Below are 18,083 nucleotides of genomic sequence, written 5' to 3'. Positions count from 1 at the left end.
AATTGCTAATTTCCTATCTCGGACGATACGAAAGAGAGGTTGAACAGACTGGTAATAGGGGTTGCAGCTCTTTCAGAACATCTGCTATCTGGATTTGGATTTGGGTGAAGGAGAAGCTGGGTGGGCTCGGGCAAGGAATTGAAGCGGGGGGGGGGGGGGGGGGGGCTGTAGGCCAGTGTTGGTGTAGCCAGGAGGAAAGCATGGCCAGCCATAGAGAAATGCTTACTGAAATTTCCGGTGGTGATGGTGTTACCAAGCCTCTGTGCAGTGGGCAGCTGGGAGCTATTACTGCACGTAAAGCGCCAGTGTAAACAGAGATTTTTGGATATAAATATGCACATTATCAAACAAAACATACATGTATTGTGTAAAATGATGTCCTATGAGTGTCATCTGATGAAGATCATCATTTTATCTATATTTCTGCTTTTTGTGACTCCTGTCTTTGGCTGGAAAAATGGCTGTGTTTTTTTGACTTGGCTATGACCTAACATAATCATATGTTGTGCTTTTGCTGTAAAGCATTTTTGAAATCGGACACAATGGGTAGATTAACAAGATGTGTATCTTTCATTTGCTGTATTGGACTTGTTAATGTGTGAAATATTTTTGAATTTCGCTCGCTGCCTTTTCAGCGGAATGTTGTCGCCCTGCGCTAGAACAAATTCTTATTTATAGTGACGGCCTAGAAACAGTGGGTTAAATGCCTTGTTCAGGGGCAGAACAACATATTTTTAACCTTGTCAGTTCAGAGATTTGATCTAGCAACCTTTCAGGTATTGGCCCAATGCTCTAACCACTAAGCTACCTGCTGCCTGTCTTTTGTGATTGGATTTATATACTACAATTAGTTTCCATTTGTCTTTGTTACTTCTTTTTGTTATTTATGAGTCTTATTTTTGTATATTTTTATATTTAAATAGTTTAAAATGTTAGGATTATTTATTTGTGTTGTTCCACATGTCTGAATAAAAATTAGAGTTAGAGCAGAATGGTGCTTTTTTTTGGCGGAGGGAGGGGCGCTGAAAGGGGGGATTTGCCCAGGGAGCCATACAAGTTAGACCCGCCACTGCCAGGGACAATATCATCACTCAGGACCTAGAGCTGCTGAGGATGATAGATGAAATGGTGGAAGGAAACAGTGAGGGCAGTGGTCTTGGTTATGTTGTCATGAATTCGATTTTTTCAATGGCCTTTGAGGTAAAGAGATCGGCAGAGGACGAGCCTGAGACGGATGAAGGTGCAGAGACAGAGGGACACACTCAGATCTTTTTACCAGATAATTTCCCCCAAAACCTCTATCCTTACATTTTAATTGGCTCTGTGCCATATATGAAATCATGCAAATAGATTATATGAGCTGGGTCTGTGAGGGCTCCACTAAGGACAGCAACAGGGACTGCTAATGGAGCTGGTTCTGTGAGGGCTCCACTAAGGACAGCAACAGGGACTGCTATAGGAGCTGGGTCTGTGAGGGCTCCACTAAGGACAGCAACAGGGACTGCTATAGGAGCTGGGTCTGTGAGGGCTCCACTAAGGACAGCAACAGGGACTGCTATAGGAGCTGGGTCTGTGAGGGCTCCACTAAGGACAGCAACAGGGACTGCTATAGGAGCTGGGTCTGTGAGGGCTCCACTAAGGACAGCAACAGGGACTGCTATAGGAGCTGGGTCTGTGAGGGCTCCACTAAGGACAGCAACAGGGATTATTACTATATGAGCTGCAGCAGGGACTCTGCCGGGGAGTTTTCTGATATGATAGGAGGCCAGAGAGAACAGAGTGGAGTCACATTAACAAGGACCTACATGGAAGATAAACTGGGATTGAGGAATAAACATTACAAGCACAGACTCAGTTCAACATTCAATTTAATTACAAATTCAATGTGGAATAAACCAAACCAATGCAGCTGTTTTTATGTCAATATTACATCATTTCTGGGTAACAATTAAGTACCTTACTGTGATTGTTTGAATGAATTGACAAAAATGGCGAAGAATAGTTTCTCAAGCAATAGTTTTTCTAGGACTGTCTGGGAGCAATCTAGCTGTTATTGGAAGATAGGTTTGGAACTCTTTTTCTTATTGGTTTATTGACAAATTTACTGCCTGGTGATGTCACCAGGTATTTAAAAACTCCCACCAAAATAGGTTGAAAGGTCAGGCAGTCCTTTCAAACATCTCTTACACTAGAAGGGCATTATCATGTTCACAATTTCACAGTATTATTCCAACCTCATACTGTGGAAATATTAATAAAATCAAGTTTCTGATTGCACAGCGCCTTGAAAATACTATTGATCAATGATCAAGATGTGCATGGCATCAAAGGGTGTGATTTGAGCAAACATTTAGAAAATGGAGCAAATGCTTCCCATGACACTTTCAGAAACAGCACTTTGGTTTCTATGATTTAATGTACTGTGTTCAACTAATGTTTTCCATGAGATCAACATTACTTTGGATAAAAAATGGTTTATTTAAAGTAATAATTTGTTTTTAACAATGTAATGACAACAAAACAATATGACCAATAATGGCTCCATTGGTTATGATAAGAGTAAAAGTAGCATTACTTTTCATAGATATAGAAAAAAATACTCATATTCAAAATCAAAATGATACAAATCATATATTTAAGAGAGATTGAAATGTACTGCGGGGGGATGGTCCAACTCAAGGTGTCATAAAAAATAAATTCCCCCACCTCACAAAGTATTATTTTTTTCACATGACCCTCCACTTGTACTCTAAAATTAATTGAACACCCTCCCCCTCATAGAATTAACTCAAAATGATGTTTACGACCACAAATAACAATAACTGTAGCGACCCTGTGTTTATAAACTTGGATATAAACTTCAACACTTCAGCATGTGTTTGTGGCACTGTCAATGCCATGCAGGGCTACAGGCCAGAAGTTTGAGGGTTTGCTGACCACCACAGACGAGCTCACTCTCCCTGCCTATTTCATTACACTACGATCAGAGCCAGTTGAGGACAATGATTAGCTAGGGAGAAATCAGATTAGCTAGGAAGAAATCAGATTAGCTAGTGAGAAATCAGGTATTCAACATTTTGAAACCATATTTCTAATTATATCCAATATATGCAACACATTTTCAACCAACAGTTTTCTGTGCCAATGCACCACACAACCAATAAACAAAGCATACTGACTTTGAGCACTTCAACTTGAGAGGTCAAAGAAACCCCCCCGCGGGCCAAATTCGACCAGCTGGGGAACCCTGATTTAAGGTTTCTTATAGCCAGGTTTCTATTCAATTGGCGACCGATTTTCATGTGAATATTCTAAAATCTTCATAAAAACAATATGACTGACCTTCATGTCCTTTAGTAAAAAATAGGCGCTGGACAACATGACAGGGAAGATTTACATTTACTGGACATTTGAGAAATGTAATGGACATCCACATGCATTCAGATCCAACCTGGTACAGCCTAACATAATAATTGTCCATCCCACGGTTCAGTGAGTTATTTGAACACTGAAAGTATCAGAGCATTGAATGCAAAGGCCTGTTGGTTTATATGCCCACTGTATGATATTAACATTTTAATATTACCAGTCAAAAGTTTGGACACACCTACTCATTCAAGGGTTTTTCTTTATTTGGACTATTTTCTACATTAAAATATATTTTATATAACAGTCTTGAAGGAGTTCCCACATATGCTGAGCACTTGTTGGCTGATTTTCCTTCACTCTGCAGTCCATCTCATCCCAAACCATCTCAATTGGGTTGAGGTTGGGTGATTGTGGAGGCCATGTCATCTGATGCAGCACTCCATCACTCTCCTCACAGCATGGAGGTGTGTTGGGTCATTGTCCTGTTGAAAAACAAATGATAGTCCCACGAAGCACAAACCAGATGGGATGGCGTATCGCTGAAGAATGAAGTCGTAGCCATACTGGTTAAGTGTGCCTTCAACTCTAAATATATCACAGACAGTGTCACCAGCAAAGCACTCCCACACCATCACACCTCCTTCTCCATGCTTCACGGTGGGAACCACACATGCGGAGATAATCTGTTCACTTAATCATATTGAAGATGAGTCTTCAATAAAAACTTAAAGGTTGAGACCGAGTCTGCGTCTCTCACATGGATAGGCAGACCATTCCATAAAAATTTAACTCTATAGGAGAAAGCCCTGCCTCCAGCTGTTTGCTTAGAAATTCTAGTGACAGTAAGGAGGCCTGCGTCTTGTGACCGTAGCGTACGTTTAGGTATGTATGGCAGGACCAAATCGGAAAGATAGGTAGGAGCAAGCCCATGTAATGCTTTGTAGGTTAGCAGTAAAACCTTGAAACCAGACCTTGCCTTAACAGCAAGCCAGTGTAGAGAGTCTAGCGCTGGAGTAATATGATACATTTTTGGGGGTTCCAGTCAAGATTCTAGCAGCCGTGTTTAGCACTAACTGAAGTTTATTTGGTGCTTTATCCAGGTAAAGCCGGAAAGTAGAGTATTGCAGTAGTCTAACCTAGAAGTGACAAAAGCATGGATACATTTTTCTGCATCATTTTTGGACAGAAAGTTTCAGATTTTTGCAATGTGACATAGATGGAAAAAAGCTGTCCTTGAAATGGTCTTGATATGTTCATCAAAAGAGAGATCAGGGTCCAGAGTAACGCAGAGGTCCTACAGAGTTTTATTTGAGACGACTGTACAACCATCAAGATGAATTGTCAGATTCAACAGAAGATCTCTTGGTTTCCTGGGACTTAGAACAAGCATCTCTGTTTTGTCCGAGTTTAAAAGTAGAAAATTTGCCGCCATCCACTTTCTTATGTCTGAAACACAGGCTTCCAAGGTGGGCAATTTTGGGGCTTCACCATGTTTCATCGAAATGTACAGCTGTGTGTCATAGCAGTGAAAGTTAACATTATGTTTCCGAATGACATCACCAAGAGGTAAAATATATAGTGAAAACAATAGTGGTCCTAAAACAGTGCCTTGAGGAACTCAGTGAGAAATGCTGTATATGGCCCAGGAGGCCTGTAAACAGTAGCTATAAAAAGGGATTGAGTAGGCTGCGTAGATTTCATGAGTAGAAGCTCAAAAGACGGAAACGTCGTTTAAAATGATTTTTTATTGAAAATTGCTATGGTAAATGTTAGCGACACCTCCGCGTGGGATATGGTCACCAGCGTAACCAGGAGGTGAGGCCTCATTTAACACAATCAATTAATAAGGCTTAAGCCATGTTTCAGTCAGGCTGATCACATCAAGATGATGATCAGTGATTAGTTCATTGAGTATAACTTTCTTGGAAGTGAGGGATCTAACATTAAGTAGTCCTATTTTGAGATGTGAGATATCACAATCTCTTTCAATAATGACAGGAATGGAGGAGGTCTTTATTCCAGTGAGATTGCTAAGGTGAACACCGCGCCGCCAACTAGGATGGAGTTGTCACTCCTCAGCAGGCCAGGCTTGATCCAAAGGACAGATTTCCACTGGTCTAATGTCCATTGCTCGTGTTTCTTTGCCCAAGCAAGTCTCTTCTTATTATTGATGTCCTTTAGTAGTGGTTTATTTGCAGCAATTCGACCACAAAGGCCTGATTCATGCAGTCTACTCTGAACAGTTGATGTTGAGATGTGTCTGTTACTTGAACTCTGTGAATCATTTATTTTGGGCTGCAATTTCGGAGGCCGGTAACTCTAATGAGCCTCTGCAGCAGTGGTAACTCTGGGTCTATCTTTCCTGTGGTGGTCCTCATGAGTGCCAGTTTCATCATAGCGATTGATGGTTTTTGCGACTGCACATGAAGAAACCTTCAAAGTTCTTGAGATTTTCCGGATTGACTGACCTTCATTTCTTAAAGTAATGATGGACTGTCGTTTCTCTTTGCTTATTGGAGCTGTTCTTGCCATAATATGGACTTGATATTTTACCAAACAGGCCTATATTCTGTATACCACCCCTACCTTGTCACAACACAACTGACTGGCTCAAACACATTAGGAAGGAAAGAAATTCTACAAATGAACAAGGCACACCTGTTGATTTAAATGCATTCCAGGTGACTACCTCATGAAGCTGGTTGAGAGAATGCCAAGAGTGTGCAAAGCTGTCATCAAGGCAAAGGGTGGCTACTTTAAAGAATCTCAAATATAAAATATATTTTGTTTTCTTTAACACTTTTTTGGTTACTGCATGATTCCATATTTCACTATTGACTGGTACTTATATATATATATATGTATATATACACTGCTCAAAAAAATAAAGGGAACACTAAAATAACACATCGTAGATCTGAATGAATGAAATATTCTTATTAAACACTTTTTTCTTTACATAGTTGAATGTGCTGACAACAAAATCACACAAAAATGATCAACGGAAGTGTGTGTGGCCTCCACGTGCCTGTATGACCTCCCTACAATGCCTGGGCATGCTCCTGATGAGGTGGCGGATGGTCTCCTGAGGGATATCCTCCCAGACCTGGACTAAAGCATCCGCCAACTCCTGAACAGTCTGTGGTGGATGGAGCGAGACATGATGTCCCAGATGTGCTCAATTGGATTCAGGTCTGGGGAACGGGCGGGCCAGTCCATAGCATCAATGCCTTCCTCTTGCAGGAACTGCTGACACACTCCAGCCACATGAGGTCTAGCATTATGTTGCATTAGGAGGAACCCAGGGCCAACCGCACCAGCATATGGTCTCACAAGGTTCTGAGGATCTCAGCACATGGAGGAGGGCTGTGCGGCCCCCCAAAGAAATGCCACCCCACACCATGACTGACCCACCTCCAAACCGGTCATGCTGGAGGATGTTGCAGGCAGCAGAACGTTCTCCACGGTGTCTCCAGACTGTCACGTCTGTCACATGTGCTCAGTGTGAACCTGCTTTCATCTGTGAAGAGCACAGGGCGCCAGTGGCGAATTTGCCAATCTTGGTGTTCTCTGGCAAATGAAAAACGTCCTGCACGGTGTTGGGCTGTATGCACAACCCCCACCTGTGGACGTCAGGCCCTCATACCACCCTCATGGAGTCTGTTTCTGACCTTTTGAGCAGACACATGCACATTTGTGGCCTGCTGGAGGTCATTTTGCAGGGCTCTGGCAGTGCTCCTCCTTGCACAAAGGTGGAGGTAGCGGTCCTGCTGCTGGGTTGTTGCCCTCCTACGGCCTCCTCCACGTCTCCTGATGTACTGGCCTGTCTCCTGGTAGCGCCTCCATGCTCTGGACACTACGCTGACAGACACAGCAAACCTTCTTGCCACAGCTGAGCCACTTGTGTGGGTTGTAGACTCCGTCTCATGCTACCATTAGAGTGAAAGCACCGCCAGCATTCAAAAGTGACCAAAACATCAGCCAGGAAGCATAGGAACTGAGAAGTGGTCTGTGGTCCCCACCTGCAGAACCACTCCTTTATTGGGGGTGTCTTGCTAATTGCCTATAATTTCCACCTGTTGTCTATTCCATTTGCACAACAGCATGTGAAATGTATTGTCAATCAGTGTTGCTTCCTAAGTAGACAGTTTGATTTCACTGAAGTGTGATTGACTTGGAGTTACATTGTGTTGTTTAAGTGTTCCCTTTATTTTTTTGAGCAGTATATATATATATATATATATATATATATATAACTTTGACAACCCTCCCCTATTTTGGATCACCCCTAGTAAATTTGGATCTGTCTCTTAATTAATTGAAGTTACTTGAACATTTTGCATTAATTACTTTCAAGTAAAGCAATTGAAAACATGTTTTATTTTTTTATTAAAGTAGTTGAAAAACGCGTTTCATTTCAAGTAAGCATTTGGAAAATGGGTTTCGTTTCTTGTAAAAGAGATTAACAACGCCGTGACAGAGTGAATGTTTATGGACATGGCAGACTCTGCCTAGTTACATGTGACAATGTTAAACCCGTATTAATCATTCGCTAAATTTCTATGCGCCCAAATCTATTTTATAGGAAACGATAAGGAAATAGGTCTACACTTTGTGGATTTGGTGCAGAAGAGCCTACCCTGCGTACACCAGCGATTGCGGGTACAGTTGCTACCAACCATGGTATTCCAAATCCTGGTATTATGGTTGTGTCTCAACCTGCCTACAGCAAACTCAGGTGAGAGCCTTTCCTTAGTTTGGTTAGACTTAAAGCCCTAAATCTAACGCCGTTTTGAAAGTAAAAATAACAACCATCCAACAACGCTATTTTCGTTTCAACTTGAATGTGATAATGTAGGTTGGAGTTCCGTGGTTATCGCCAAAACTGAGTGTCAGGATCTGCAGCCAGGGAAGGGTTGATGATGATATATACAAAATAAACAAACGTAATCGTAGTTAATAGTTGTTATGTTTCCCAAATAGAGAAACAATATTTTATTGGGAGGCAAAACCAATGAAGAGCGTACACAAAGCAGGCTACTTTAGACCGCTAAGGCAAGCACACTCATTGTTTAAAGAAATGCACCTTTTGTTGTAGCTAAATCTCTTAACACTAGGCTACAATCACCTCCCCTGAATATCTTACTAAATTACCGGAACACAATATTACTGTTTAAAAGTCAATGTAACCTTTTTTTATATTCAGGGTCAGTATGGCGTATTGTGTCTCGTCCGTGATCTCGAAGTGACTTTCATTTATAACCTGCACCAGTACAGTCTGCCTGGATATAAGTGAGGATGTGTACAACGGGATTTTTCAGCCAATCGCGCTTGTCCAAAGTTGATCTCGTTCCCTTAGATAGTTTTTTCTTCTATTGAGGTAACCAGAAGTTACTGCTAGGCTATGTCTGATTGTTTTAAATATGTATACCGTTTCAAATAGGATTGTTCATATTTCTACCTTATTGGTAACGTATTTGATTCCCATGACATGCGCAGGTGAGTCATTTTTTTTTCCACTCAGAGGGTAATATCACATCAAATATAAATATTTAACCTATGACTTGATTTGAAATAATATAATTAGGGTACCAAGGTACTGAATGTGCAATAGGCCTAGTCATTATGCCCAGTGGACATTTCAATTAATTATAATAATAGTTGATTCTTGAAGAATACAATTCTTCATAAAGTTAGTTAAACGTTACCGTTTTACCCAGATTGGCTATACCTGTACTTCAAGGCTTTGGTCCATTGTTTCCATTTGTTTTTGTAAACAAACATACCTGATATCAAAGTAGGACTCGGTTGTCAAAAGGCTAACCATCTTCACTGTTATGCTATTAGTGCTAACATGATTTTAATAAGTAATTATGCGTGTGTTTACATCCGTTTAATTCTAAAACCTAATTTTACGTCTTGTGTTCAAATAGAGAAACAGATTTGGCATTATTTATATTTTCTAAGAGGCAAAACACGGAGCGTACACGAAACAGGCTACTTTAGACTGCTAAGGCAAGCACACTCATTGTTTAAAGAAATGCACCTTTTGTTGTAGCTAAATCTCTTAACACTAGGCTACAATCACCTCCCCTGAATATCTTACTAAATTACCGGAACACAATATTACTGTTTAAAAGTCAATGTAACCTTTTTTTATATATTCAGGGTCAGTATGGCGTATTGTGTCTCGTCCGTGATCTCGAAGTGACTTTCATTTATAACCTGCACCAGTACAGTCTGCCTGGATATAAGTGAGGATGTGTACAACGGGATTTTCAGCCAATCACGTGTGTCCGATGTTTATTCATCTAGTTTCCTGGAAATTGGATTGTTTTGCATCGACTTCAGATTTTAAATGACTTCTAAAACTAGGCTATTTCTAATAGTTTCAAATATGATTGTTCATATTTGACCATTATTGGTATTCCCATGACATGCGCAGGTAAGTATTTTTTTTCTTACTCAAATGGTACCTAAAATATTGTAATATATATAGCCTACTCATTGATTTAAAAGAATTTGACCTATAAATAGGATACCAAGGTATGTGCAATACGCCTAGAACTGTAGTCTAATAGACACCTAAATTAATAGTATTTAATCATTGATTCTTGAACACATGCCTTGTAAGTACAACTGCCTTACCCCATTAGACTATACCTAAATAAATATAAAGTTGTCCTCCATTGTTTCCATTTGTTTTTGTAAACACAAAAATGTTCAAGGTCAAGTTTTATTTGTCACATGACACCATTCCCAACAGAAGGATTATTCAATATAAAACAAAGTATAATAGGAACATGAACATAAAACATGAGATAAACAGAAGAGGCAGCTACAGGGTCAATGCCAGTACCAAATGAACAATGTGCAGGGATACTGGAGTACTGAGGTAAATATGTACATGTCGGCAGGGACTGGGAGAAAGTGACTTGTAGCACGATAAATAATATTATAATAAACAGTATGGCAGCAGTATAAGTGGTGTGACTGATTGTGTGTAAGAGAGTCAGTCAATGTATACCTGATCAAATCTAATGTTATTTGTCACATGCGCCGAATACAACAGGTATAGATAGACCTTACTTACTTACAAGCCCTTAACCAAAAATGCAGTTTTAAGAAAAATATGCGTTCAGTAAAAAATTAATAAGTAAAAATATAAATTAAAGTAACAAATATTTAAAGAGCAGCAGTCAAACAACAATAGCAAGGCTATATACACGGGGTACCGGTACAGGGTCAATGTACAATGTGGGGGGACACCGGTTAGTCGAGGTAATTGAGGTAATATGTACATGTAGGTAGAGTTAAAGTGACTATGCATAGATAGTAAACAGAGAGTAGCAGCAGAGTAAAAGAGGAGGGGGACAATGCAAATAGTCTGGGTAGCCATTTGATTAGCTGTTCAAGAGTTATGGCTTGGGGGTAGAAGCTGTTGAGAAGCCTTTTGGACCTTTTGGATATCAATGTCCCAGGTTTTAACAGTTGACCAGGTAGGTCATAAATGGCCTGTTCACTGTTATGCTACTAGTGCTACCATGATTATTATACTGTTATGCTACTAGTGCTACCATGAGTATTATACTGTTATGCTACTAGTGCTACCATGAGTATTATACTGTTATGTTACTAGTGCTACCATGATTATTATACTGTTATGTTACTAGTGCTACCATGAGTATTATACTGTTATGCTACTAGTGCTACCATGATTATTATACTGTTATGTTACTAGTGCTACCATGATTTCAGTAATTGTGTGTGTTTATGTAACAGTATTGCTTCCGTTTCCATCCATTAATTCATACCTGTGCTTGTTTTTTTTTTCTTTTCTAGCTACCCATTCCCTGAAGTATTTCTACACAGTGCTCCCACAGTCTACTGGCCTTCCAGAGTTCAGCGCTGTTACTTATCTGGACGAGGAACCAATTTATTTCTATGACAGTTCTACAAAGGAAGTGGTAGCTCGACAGGAGTGGGTAAAAGAAGCCGTGGATCCAGACTTCTGGAGAAGAAATACACAAATTCTTAAGGAGACTGAGAAGGTGTTAAAAAACAACATGGCCACTGCAAGAGATCGCTTCAACCAGACAAGTTAGTAGGCCGTCATCAGAGCATGTTTTGATAGATGGCTAACCGTAAACACTCATTGAATATTGAAGGATCGATGTTACTATGTTGTTCCCTTTTAGGTGCCCGTACATTGCAGGTAATGTACAGCTGTGAGTGGGTTGAGGAAACTGGTGCTACAGAGGGACATGAACAGTATGGATATGGAGGAGAGGACTTCCTGTTATTTGATCTGAAGAATGAAAGATGGATTGCACCTGTTCGGCAGGGACACATCACCAAAATAAAGTGGGACGCTAATGTTCCTAAACTTAAAGCCAAAATTCACTATCTAACCCACACATGTAATGAATGGCTGAACAAATATGTTTCCAATCGGAGACGCATGCTGCAGAGGACAGGTATTGTTGTTATTGTTACGACTTAGTTTGTTTTTACACAATTTTAGTAGGTTTACTATTTCCATGTCTTGGAGATTCTAATTACATGTATACATACAGTTAGATCTTTCAAACAAACTTGTCCAGTAGCCTTCCTCTGGAATAGTGTACAGCCAGATAATGTCATCTGAATAACAAAATAACACTATAGTATGTATGTATTTGATCAATATCCTGATGTTTGTATATTTGCTTTCCACAGTCCCACCGCAGGTAACTTTGTTTCAGAAAGAACCCTCCTATCCTGTGACCTGCCATGCAACAGGGTTCTATCCGAACGCAATCATGATATTTTGGAGAAGAGATGGGGTAGAAGTCCATGGTGTGGATGTGGTGCATGAAGAGACCCTGCCTAACGGGGATGGGACGTATCAGAAGAGAACCCATCTCGCTGTGTCCCCTGAAGACCTACAGAAGCACGACTACAAATGCACTGTCAAACACAGCGGCAATGATGTGGTTCTGTCTGCTAACAGGGACAGCATTCGTGGCAACAGCAGGAATACTCAGGGTTAGTAGTACTCCTATTATCTAAGTCAGTTCTCAAGGACCCTGGGAATTCAGGATTTTGTTTCTAAATATTACATCTAAATGTTATGTCCTAGACTTCTTTCTATATGTTATTAATCTATTAGCAAACCAGTTGTATATGGCAGCCTCTTTTCAAACGTGCATTCTTATTGGCCACTGTGAAAAGTGATGTTGTCATCCTCTGCCCCTAGAGTCTGATCAGTTTTAATCACAATTAACACAAAACTTGATTAATTGTCTCGTCAATGTCTTCACTAATAGTGTGATGTGTGTCATGAAATCAAATGTATTCACAATGAGCAATTCTTCTTTGATCTCAGGGGTTTCCATCATCATCATCACTATCAACATGGTCTTGATATCGGTCATATTGGCCTTCAGTGTGATTGGTACGTCAAGCCCTCTTCACCATTATAGACACCAGCAGACACACAAATGTGGCAACAACTTAAAACATCCAGTACATTTGAATGTCAATAATACACAACACCATAGTGTTACATGTCTGTTGTTTTGTCATTGAAATGATTGAAACAGAAATGATATGATTTAGATTACCAATGATGATGAGAGAAGGTATTAACTAATTGCCACACCTGTTCTCTCCTATTATCCAAGTGCTTGTCTTAAAGAGAACGATGTACTGCAAAGGAAAAGGTAAGTACCCACCTATTCTTTTAAGCACTATGTCCCTGTTGATAATAGTGCAACATGAGGGGTTTGAAACGACTTTACTCAATTGCTGCAGTGTCTACTAAACAATACAGTGATCATTATATTGAATTTAACAAATATTCTGACATTTAACTCTTAGTTTATTGGAATAACATTCATTTTCAGTCTTACACGGGGAAAGGTTAGTCAGTTTTGAAATTCTGAAGCTATAATAGTGTTCATCTTTCAACTATCCTTCTAGAACCATCAACTGGAAAGGAAAAACAATGTCCAAGTGAGTACTGACCTGTGTTGTGCTGTATGCAATAGAGGAGTGAATCCTTTACGAAGGATTTCATATCAGTCAGTAACCTACTCAACTATACTCAACTTTCCTTACTGAAAAGGTGAGGTGGAAGTTATTGTGAAATGTTCCTTTTTTCCCAATTCTCAGTAAGTCGCCTGGAAAAGAATGTTCTTCTGCTCAACAATTGTGAGTATTCAGATTTCTATTTTACTCAAATATGACCTTTCGGCAGTTAAGAAATTCAGTCTGGTAGTTGTTTCCCTTTTCATTAAGAGTATAATTTGAGGAGTTGGAACATTAAAGAGCTTTGCAAAATGTATGTAAATAATCCGTCAAGGCATTTCCTCCAATACTGATTGAAATAAAAACTATATTTATTTCCCCCTAGCAAAACCTGCTGAAATGGAGAAATCAAAATGTGAGTACTGCCAGGCAGAGTTATTGTCAGTGATAATACATGTTATATTGATAAGTGGCCCCCCCCACTCACTTGTATGTCTTCAATGTACTTTCCGTACTGAAACCTGGGAAATTAAAGCAGGGAAGTACAGACTCAGCAATATGACATCACCATACACAGTGAGGAGCCTAGATGGTCTGTGGTGGAGAGACTTCATAAGTCACCCAACTATTCTGGTGACGTCCTATCACTAAGTCTTCCACTAATGCATTCTTGTTTAAATGTCCCCGGTGTCAGTAGGGAAAGTAGAAACCTATGTGATTTTCACAGTTTAATGTTGACATGTTAAAATAAGAAATATGTTGCTTTTCAGTGAGCCATTCAGCTGATACTCTCCAGTGCCCGACTCAAGATACGACAGGTAACAATATTTATTCCTGTATTTGTATAGCTTCATAGTTGGAGTTGAAAACGGGTTCTTCAATGAACAATCTGAAACCAGTCAATGAATGCAAAGGAATCTAAATGTCACTTTAAATGCACCAATGACTTGATGCAGACTCCCCTTCAAGGTATTTTGTGGATCTGAAGACACTGTAGAGTTTTGAGTTTATTAGTCATCCAGACCTCTTATAGGTTCTTAAAAATAGTCTGGATGGTGGCCTCCCCCCATAAATTATTTTCAGTTTGTTGTTTATTTATCCACACGTCACATGTACAAATGTAGCTCTGTTATTTTTATTTTACCGTTGTTTTACCAGGTAAGTTGACTGAGAACACGTTCTCATTTACAGCAATGACCTGGGGAATAGTTACAGGGGAGGGGAGGGGGATGAATGAGCCAATTGTAAGATGGGGATGATTAGGTGACTGTGATGGAATTTATCCAGGACACCGGGGTTAACACCCCTACTCTTACGATAAGTGCCATGGGATCTTTAATGACCTAAGAGTCAGGACACCCATTAAACGTCCCATCCGAAATACGGCACCCTACACAGGGCAGTGTCCCCAATCACTGCCCTGGGGCATGTTAGTTGCTTGTGCATGGCGTTTGCAATGCCAGGGTTGTGGGTTTGATTCCCACGGGGGAGTAGTAGGAAGAAATTATGAAAATGAATGCAGTCACTACTGTTAGTCGATCTGGATAAGAGTGTCTGCTAAAGGACTACAATGTGAAGCATAATCATGGAGGGTGAGGGAGATAAAAATCAGATAGCTTGTGGGTGGGGGGGGGATCTTACTCAAACGCACACAATACTGTGAATTGTGTCAATAGATTATGTTCATTTACAGGATATGCTGTTTACATGCTATGAAAAATATCCAACTAATATTGTAGTGCAATCCATTGAAGTAATTCATCTTCCGCTGTTTTAAGGTGAATTTTGTTCAGGAAAGTTCAGGATGAATGTTTTCATATTTAAGGTTCCGACAGAAGCAGAACAATTTCCTCAGGCTCTTCTGTCGGCTCTGATGACTCTGGAGACTCTACGTAAGTATCCATTGTGTTGTGATCCTTTTATTGAATAAAATCTGCATGTAAAGTAAATGTTTTGAATCCTGTGTGACAGATGAACTTGTGCATTGATTTTGTACATGGATATAACTTTGGAAGTGCTGTGCTTTGTTCTCTGATTTCATAAAAAAAAAAAATAATAATAATAATCTATGCTTTCCCCCTAGAACTCCTTTTGTCAAGAAACGTAAGTTGGGATCTGTTTAACATCTTATTTGCTGTATGTTCTTGAATAGTTTTAATATGTTTTAATTACACAAATCTGCTTTAATAACATATCTGCTAATAGTGCTGATAGTATATTCTCTTTCCTATGTTTTTAGTCTAGCTCGACTGCAGTTGGAAGGCTGTCTTCTTTTGTGATCTTGGACACCTGAATTATCCGTGGAGTTACAAAATAGAGTGTTTGGAATTTGTTATTTCAGTATATTGGCTACCATACAAAGCTCTCAAACTGCTAATGTATGCAAAAGGTGTGTGTGGGGGGGCAGTGTAAATTGTTAAGGACAACCAACCCAATTGGCAATTGTATCGGGACTCTGGAGTAACTCCCTGGCTATTTTAATTGAATGTTCAAATTTGACTTTGTGTGTCAACTATAAACTGTTACAGACCTATATCCATCCTGCCCTGCCTATCTAAGGTCTTCGAAAGCCAAGTCAACAAACAGGTCACTGACCATATCGAATCCCACCGTACCTTCTCCGCGCAATCTGGTTTCCGAGCCGGTCACGGGTGCACCTTAGCCACGCTCAAGGTACTAAACGATATCATAACCGCCATCGATAAAAGACAGTACTGTGCAGCCGTCTTCATCGACCTTGCCAAGGCTTTCGACTCTGTCAATCACCATATTCTTATCGGCAGACTCAGTAGCCTCGGTTTTTCTGATGACTGCCTTGCCTGGTTCACCAACTACTTTGCAGACAGAGTTCAGTGTGTCAAATCGGAGGGCATGCTGTCCGGTCCTCTGGCAGTCTCTATGGGGGTGCCACAGGGTTCAATTCTCGGGCCGACTCTTTTCTCTGTATATATTAATGATGTTGCTCTTGCTGCGGGCGATTCCCTGATCCACCTCTACGCAGACGACACCATTCTGTATACTTCCGGCCCGTCCTTGGACACTGTGCTATCTAACCTCCAAACGAGCTTCAATGCCATACAACACTCCTTCAGGACTTCAGGAAACAGCAGAGGGAATACCCCCCTATCCACATCGATGGAACAGTAGTGGAGAGGGTAGCAAGTTTTAAGTTCCTCGGCATACACATCACAGACAAACTGAATTGGTCCACTCACACAGACAGCATTGTGAAGAAGGCGCAGCAGCGCCTCTTCAACCTCAGGAGGCTGAAGAAATTCGGCTTGTCACCAAAAGCACTCACAAACTTCTACAGATGCACAATCGAGAGCATCCTGGCGGGCTGTATCACCGCCTGGTACAGCAACTGCTCCGCCCTCAACCGTAAGGCTCTCCAGAGGGTAGTGAGGTCTGCACAACGCATCACCGGGGGCAAACTACCTGCCCTCCAGGACACCTACACCACCCGATGTCACAGGAAGGCCATAAAGATCATCAAGGACATCAACCACCCGAGCCACTGCCTGTTCACCCCGCTATCATCCAGAAGGCGAGGTCAGTACAGATGCATCAAAGCTGGGACCGAGAGACTGAAAAACAGCTTCTATCTCAAGGCCATCAGACTGTTAAACAGCCACCACTAACATTGAGTGGCTGCTGCCAACACACTGACACTGACTCAACTCCAGCCACTTTAATAATGGGAATTGATGGGAAATGATGTAAATATATCACTAGCCACTTTAAACAATGCTACCTTATATAATGTTACTTACCCTACATTATTCATCTCATATGCATACGTATGAACTGTACTCTATATCATCGACTGTATCCTTATGTAATACATGTATCACTAGCCACTTTAACTATGCCACTTTGTTTACATACTCATCTCATATGTATATACTGTACTCGATACCATCTACTGTATCTTGCCTATGCTGCTCTGTACCATCACTCATTCATATATCCTTATGTACATATTCTTTATCCCCTTACACTGTGTACAAGACAGTAGTTTTGGAATTGTTAGTTAGATTACTTGTTGGTTATTACTGCATTGTCGGAACTAGAAGCACAAGCATTTCGCTACACTCGCATTAACATCTGCTAACCATGTGTATGTGACAAATAAAATTTGATTTGATTTGATTTCCGTGGCCTCCAACTGCTCTTAAACGCTAGTAAAACCAAATGCATGCTTTTCAACCGTTCGCTGCCTGCACCCGCACGCCCGACTAGCATCACCACCCTGGATGGTTCTGACCTAGAATATGTGGACATCTATAAGTACCTAGGTGTCTGGCTAGACTGTAAACTCTCTTTCCAGACTCATATCAAACATCTCCAATCTAAAATCAAATCTAGAGTCGGCTTTCTATTCCGCAACAAAGCCTCCTTCACTCACGCCGCCAAACTTACCCTAGTAAAACTGACTATCCTACCGATCCTCGACTTCGGCGATGTCATCTACAAAATAGCTTCCAACACTCTACTCAGCAAACTGGATGCAGTTTATCACAGTGCCATCCGTTTTGTTACTAAAGCACCTTATACCACCCACCACTGCGACCTGTATGCTCTAGTCGGCTGGCCCTCGCTACATATTCGTTGCCAGACCCACTGGCTCCAGGTCATCTACAAGTCCATGGTAGGTAAAGCTCCGCCTTATCTCAGTTCACTGGTCACGATGGCAACACCCA

General features: G+C 40.7%; 1 protein-coding gene across 4 annotated transcripts; it reads left to right on the top strand.

Moving 5' to 3' along the window:
- Window positions 1–7,952: 7,952 nt before the first annotated feature.
- On the top strand, window positions 7,953–15,911 carry LOC110501897 (major histocompatibility complex class I-related gene protein). Of its 4 annotated transcripts, XM_021579754.2 has the most exons (14): window positions 7,971–8,107; window positions 8,576–8,868; window positions 11,212–11,469; window positions 11,568–11,846; window positions 12,088–12,396; window positions 12,737–12,805; window positions 13,035–13,073; window positions 13,333–13,365; window positions 13,525–13,563; window positions 13,766–13,795; window positions 14,151–14,198; window positions 15,206–15,272; window positions 15,464–15,483; window positions 15,620–15,911. In XM_021579754.2, the coding sequence occupies exons 2-14, from the start codon at window positions 8,793–8,795 to the stop codon at window positions 15,622–15,624; spliced, it is 1,272 nt and encodes a 423-aa protein (XP_021435429.2). In that variant the 5' UTR covers window positions 7,971–8,107; window positions 8,576–8,792; the 3' UTR covers window positions 15,625–15,911. The 4 variants fall into 4 exon arrangements, 1 of the variants encoding a protein (XP_021435429.2); XR_005038839.1 differs by lacking the exons at window positions 15,464–15,483; window positions 15,620–15,911 and adding an exon at window positions 9,538–9,814 and having other exon boundaries at window positions 7,969–8,107; window positions 13,766–14,198; XR_005038838.1 differs by lacking the exons at window positions 15,464–15,483; window positions 15,620–15,911 and having other exon boundaries at window positions 7,969–8,107; window positions 13,766–14,198.
- The last annotated feature ends 2,172 nt before the right edge of the window (window positions 15,912–18,083 follow it).

The sequence above is a fragment of the Oncorhynchus mykiss genome, chromosome 22 (genome assembly GCF_013265735.2).
Source record: "Oncorhynchus mykiss isolate Arlee chromosome 22, USDA_OmykA_1.1, whole genome shotgun sequence".
Taxonomy (NCBI): Eukaryota; Metazoa; Chordata; class Actinopteri; order Salmoniformes; family Salmonidae; genus Oncorhynchus; species Oncorhynchus mykiss.
Note: the sequence above shows the minus strand (reverse complement) of the source record. Positions and strands in the feature narration are given on the sequence as shown.